General features: G+C 47.1%; 1 protein-coding gene across 1 annotated transcript in view; it reads right to left on the bottom strand.

Annotated features, from left to right (window-relative positions):
• Positions 1 to 794: 794 nt before the first annotated feature.
• Positions 795 to 6217, bottom strand: part of FBXO16 (F-box protein 16) — a 55349-nt gene continuing 49926 nt past the window's right edge. The window contains exon 8 of the mRNA XM_065879581.1: positions 795 to 1116. Within this exon, the coding sequence (XP_065735653.1) occupies positions 937 to 1116 (180 nt within the window). The 3' untranslated portion in view covers positions 795 to 936. The remainder of the gene's footprint in view (positions 1117 to 6217) is intronic.

Genomic DNA, 6217 nt, shown 5'->3' with positions numbered 1-6217 from the left:
GCGTTCCTCCACCATATACCATAGGCTGGGCAGTCCCTCTCCGGTGGCTACAGCTCTCACTGGGTTCTAGGAATAGCATGCCCTTTCTCTTTTGCTTCTTCAGGCCAAAGGATGATAAAGGCTTGCAGAAGCTTGCTAGTTTCCAGGGGCTTCACCATCTCGTCTTGATTCTCTTAGCCCCACCCACAGTGTGGGTTAAGGGCTGAACTGTAACCTCCCCACACCAATTTCTATGTTGAAGTCCTAACCCCTGAGACCTCAGAATGTGACTGTCTTTAGAGAGAGTATCTTCAAAGAGGTAATTAAGGTTAAACAAAGTCATATGGGTGGGCCCTAATTCAATCGGACTTGTGTCCTTATAAGGAGAGGAGATTAGGACACAGACACACACAGAGGGACGACCGTGTGAGGACACAGGGAGAAGATGGCCATCTGCAAGCCAAGGAGAGAGGCTTCAGAAGAAACCAACCCTGCCCACACCTTGATCTTGGACTTCCCAGCCTCCAGAACTGTAAGCAAACAAATGTCTGTTGTTTATAAGCCACTCGTCAATGGTATTTTTGTTATAGCAGCCTGACTGGACTCAGATAGCAGTAGTTTGTCGCAGCAGCCCTAGAAAAAACACTCCCATCATTAAACTGCTCAAGTAGCCTTGGGAATGTGCTGGCCTTATCCTTCTGGGACCCTGCCTCACACACCCAGTCTCACCAACGGTGCTACCGTATGTCCCTTTATCAACCCCATGGTATCTATCATCACATTTCTATCTCAGTTTGTAAATACGTCAACATCTGTGCCATGAATACCTTTTACCGAAATACTGTAGGACTCACTTTCACAATAAGGTACCTAAACTGTTTCTAATAAAGGAGCCAAGTAACATCCAACCCTCCATGTAGAGCAGCCTGTCATTTCTAGAAAAATCCTTTCACATTTTTAAATCAACTTTGGCTGGAAGGCCTGGGGTAATGATTGGAGCCCAGAGTGTCTCTGGAGATGCTGCATGAGAGTTTTCGTTGCTGCTTCAGTGGCTGGGAGCCCCACTGGTCGATGTGGAAGCCAAGCGAGAGGAGCTGGAATGTGTAGGGGGTTGCTGGGTTCTGCACTTTGGGATATCTAGGGAGGAAAAAGATATCACTAGAGTGAGAGTCGTTAAAACATCCAAAAAAGCTATATAGTTAAAATTATTTAAATGATAAAAAACGATTTTATAAAATCACCGGGCTGGATGGGATGTATTGAGTTTCCCAACTTCACCACCTCCCCGCCACCCCGGTCCCCACCATCTTCACCTTGAGTTACTAAGTTCCTTAGTCTCCAAAGTGCTCTTACAACTATATTTCATTTGAATCTCAAGAAAATTCTGCGACATAGGTAGGAAGGTATTAACATCTCCGTTTTACAAATAAAGGAAACCGAAGGACAGGTAGTTTAAGGGCCAGCTCAAGTTCATGGAGCTAAAAGGCATTAGAGCTGGGTCTGGAGACTTGTGATTCTTAGACCAGGTGGGTATCGGTAGAGTTCCCATCGTTTATCCTCCCTACTAACCTGGGCATGCACACAAAAGGTGAATGTCACAGGTTGACACGCCAACCAAAACTCACAGCGAGAAAGGATTTCTCCTCGACATCTGGCCGTGAGCGGAAAGAGGAAAGAATGGAGAGAACAAGAGAAAGAAATAATACGAGCTGAGCTTGCAGGGGACGGGAGGGACGTACGCTCACCCGCATCTTGGCCCTGGCTGTGCGCAGAGCGACATAGGAGGGCTGGCAGATGTACAGATGCTGAACTTCCTCAAACACTGTCCCCCTCCCCGTGCACATTCAGCTGCCAAGTCCCAGCAGTCAGCTCATCCACTACATCCCTCTAATGCTCTGACAGCTATGTTTGCAACGCACAGGGTTTCTATTAATCCGGGGAAAATCCTACTTTAGACTGTCATTGAATCAGAAATTGCTTCCGCCGTGACTGCTGTCTCCAGCGAACCAGGTGCCTCTTCCTCCACAGAGATGTGCCACACGGGCTGGTCTCGCCCACACCCTCCGCCTGCCTCAGGTGCTCTCTTTACTCCTTCTCTAAATCTGTCCTTGGAGGCCCCCCTTCTCCTAGAAGCTTCAGTGTATTGACCCTCAGGGATTTCTGCCCTCAGCTGCATTCCTGAAGCCATTATTATCCAGACCCCTAACTTAGCACTGAACGTATGCTCTCAGGCGTTAGTACCCGTTTCTGAATGTATTGGGCTGGCCAAAAAGCTCGCTCGGGTTCTTCTGGAACATAGATAACCTGAACGAACTTTTTGGCCAACCCAATAATTATTTGTCTCCTGATGAGACTGTCAGTTCCCTGAGAACAAAGCTGGAATCCCACACCCTTTTGAATCTACAGTCCTGCCTTTAGTAGATCCATCCATGTTTGCTGGTGACTTTTCTGGGAAAGAGTAGGCAAAACTGGGGTTAAACAAAGCCAGTTGTTCGAATCCAAGAGGAAAGGGGGACGGGATGGGAGTAAATCATCTTCCCATGTTTGAAGTTTTCAGTGTTGTTTCAAGATCAGCGTTGTCAGTATTTTTGTGTTGTTCTAAGATCAGCATAAGGTAAGAGAACAGAAGCCTTCCTTTGTATCATTTTAGGAACAATGAAAATAAAATAATACCTGTTGAATGGAGAAAAAGCCTAGCTTTCTGTGATACAAGAATGGGCTAGTAACACCTCACCTGTAACAGTTTCAAATTTAATCCTATTACAACGCAAAGCATAATTTATCACTGTACTGGAGGAACCCTTTCTCCTAAGTCCCCCAGGGAGATTCACAGGCCCAGGCAGGCTCCCCTTAAGCTTTCCTCTTCCACCCTGGCACGTCCCAGGGACTCCCCCGCCCCCCTCCTCTCCTCCTAGTAACCGTCACCACCTACTCAGACTGTGGGTTTCTCATCCCTCCTAGATGGGTTCCCGAAGATGGTCTCGTTATGTCCACCTGTTGGGCTACACCCTGCAGGCCTACGGGCCCTGCACTTGCCGGGGTTCAAGACTGAAGAAAGAGCCCGAGGTCAACAACAGAGACATCAATGGTTTAATGGATGGGGGAGCTTACATGTATGAAGCAAGTTCCCCCCATTTGCAGCAAGCGGCAGACAGGATATGGCGGCAGTCTCCGCTCCCAGGGCGGTGGCGGGGGCGGTTACCAGTTATAGGGAAAATGACGTCAGGTGGGCTCATTGGTTACCAGGGAAACCAGCAGAGAGGCACGCCCCTCACCACCCCTTTGATAAGAACAATCACTAGCTGGGGCGGAGGCAAGTACATAGGAAGGTCAGTCACGTGCATCAGATATAGGTGACGCAGGCCCTGGTAGGGCAGAGGACTTACAGAGAGCAAGAGAACAGCCATCTTGAGTGGCCTGACTATACAGGCTTCCTTGCTGTCCCTGAAAACAAGTTTGCAGACCCTTTTCATTTTAAGACTTTAATGTCCATCATTACAAGAGAAAAGACAAGATATAAGGGCAAAATATGGGGAAGTTATATAAAAGGGTACAAATCTGACAGTCTTGGGTCCTGGTCCAGCGCATCTGATGATCTGCTTAAAATAACTGGATATTTCTTTTACACTAACATTGGGTATTATAAGCAGAAAGGGCAGGGGGTCCCCGGAGAAAAGAGAACCAGGCATGGCTTGCTTGACACAAGAGAACCCATTTTGACCTAAGCCATTTTGTGATCTAAGCCTGGCCACAATGCTTGCCCTTGAACAGGTCTCAGTAATTAATGATCTTAAGGGAACAAAAGAAAAAGCAGTCAAGAAACAATGGTTCTGTGATAAAAGAGTCCTAGATTCTCAAGAGATATATGTAGACGTAGAGAATGGACTTGAGGGCACGGGGAGGGGGAAGGGTACGCTGAGACGAAGTGACAGAGTGGCATGGACATATATACACTACCAAACGTAAAATAGATAGCTGGTGGGAAGCAGCCACATAGCACAGGGAGATGAGCTCGGTGTTCTGTGACCACCTAGAGGGGTGGGATAGGGAGGGTGGGAGGGAGACACAAGAGGGAGGAGATATGGGGATATATGTATATGTATAGCTGATTCACTTTGTTATAAAGCAGAAACTAACCATTGTAAAGCAATTATACTCCAATCAAGATGTTTAAAAAAAAAGAGATACATAACAATCTGATACATATCGTTGAGTGCATACATATCTCTGGGGGCAGAAAGTAAGGCCGCCACCCAGGTGGAGGATGGAATGATGACGTTGACCTTTTCTGACCCTCGTGACTTCAATCAGTTGAAGCCTGCACTCTGTCAACCTTTGCCCCAATTCTACACCGAATTTTCCACTGCTTAAGACCCTTCACGAATATGCGTGTATCCTTAGTTTCAAACTTCCCCAATTTTGCTATTCAGGGAGGCACAGCTTGGGAAAGGTCCCTGGTGTTCTCCTTTCTTTTGGCTGCGCTGTGAGATCTTAATTCCTTAACCAGGGATTTGAACCTGGGCTCTCGGCAGTGAAAGCGTGGAGTCCTAACCACTGGACCACCGGGGAAGTCCCTCTCCTTCCTTGCTGCAAATAATAATTCCTTTCCTTCCTTCTCCCATTCTTTGGTTTGGCCATGTTTCTTGGCTCGACACCCACCAAAAGGCAAATCCAGTTTTTTGGGTAACACATCCACACCGGGAGGATGACACACCCCAACTTCACGGGGACAGAGGCTCCTGTGCTTGGGACCCTCCCAGACCTCGCCCTATGTGTCTCTTCATCTGGCAGTACATCTGTGTCCTTTATCACATCCTTTAATAAACTGGCAAACGTGTTTCCCTGAGTTCTGTGAGACACTCTAGCGAATTAATCAAACCCAAGGAGGGGGTCGTTGGAACCTCTGATCTATAGCTGCCTGGTCAGAAGCACAGGTGACACTGGTGACTGCAGTGTGGGGGAGGAGAGCAGAGAGCAGTCTTGTGGGACTGAGCCCTTATCCTGTGGGCTCTGACGCCGTCTCCAGGTAGATGGTGCCAGAACTGAGTTAAATTGCAGGCCACCCAGCTGGTGTTGCAGAGAACTGCTTGGTGTGGGGAAAACGCCCACACACTTGGTGACCAGAAGTGCCAGAAATGTGTGTTTTGTGTGAGAAGTAAAAGAAGCACTTAGGAGATAGACGGGGCTGAGGTTTTTTCGTACAACAGGAGGGAAAGGCTAGGGTTTTCCTTCACATTGGGGCTCCTCAAACCTTCTTCCTATTCATCTTTGGCTGCTGCCTTGCTGTGAAACTCCGTCTCGGTCCTTCCCCCAGAAAAGTCCATTTCTTCAGTGCAGAGACTTAACAAGGACTATCCTATCAGGATAGTTGAACCCCTATTTCAAGCGGTTTCAAGAAATTTCACTTCTGAGCACTTGGAGACCAGGCAAGACATATTTTACTACACTTCTATCCTACATGGGATTCTTCCCTTAAGAGCTTTTGCCTACAGCTCCACTGACTATTTTTCCTTTTCTTTTTTAAAATAATTGTTTATTTTTGAACAGGTTACTTTTCTACATAGTTGAGTATTGGAAAGATACAAAAAGGGACAGTGAAAAAAAAATCTCCCCCACTCACCTCCGAGTCCTCCAGTTCTCTTCCTCAAGTGCAACCAAGATGATCTTTTTTTCCTGTGTATCCTTCCAGAGATATTTATACATTGCAAGCAAATATACACATAAAATGCAAATATATTCTCCCCCCTCGCCTTTTTCATACAGTTGGTAACATACCATCACTTTTTGTTCACTATATATATGAGAGTATGCGTATGTGTGTGTGTGTGTGTGTGTGTGTGTGTGCCTGCATGTATGAACAGTACTTAAAGAACTTCCTTGGGGACTCCCCTGGTGGCACAGTGGATAAGACTTCGCTCTCCCAACGCAGGGGGCCTGGGTTCGATCCCTGGTCAGGGAACTAGATCCCACATGCATGCCGCAGCTAAGAGTTCGTATGCCACGACTACAGAGCCTGTGTGCCACAACTAAGGAGCTGGAGAGCTGCAACTAAGGAGCCCTGGAGCCACAACCAAGGAGCCTGGCTGTCACAACTACGGAGCCCATGTGCTGCAACTAAGGAGCCCACAAGCTGCAGCTAAGGAACCCACCTGCCACAACTAAGACCCGACGCAACCAAATAAATAAATAAAATTTTAAAAAGAAAGAAGCATAAGGGAACTTAAAAAAAAAACTTCCT

This window comes from Phocoena phocoena, chromosome 6, assembly GCF_963924675.1.
Source record: "Phocoena phocoena chromosome 6, mPhoPho1.1, whole genome shotgun sequence".
Lineage (NCBI taxonomy): Eukaryota > Metazoa > Chordata > Mammalia > Artiodactyla > Phocoenidae > Phocoena > Phocoena phocoena.
The sequence above is the reverse complement of the archived record's forward strand: the minus strand, read 5'-3'. Positions and strand labels throughout refer to the sequence as shown.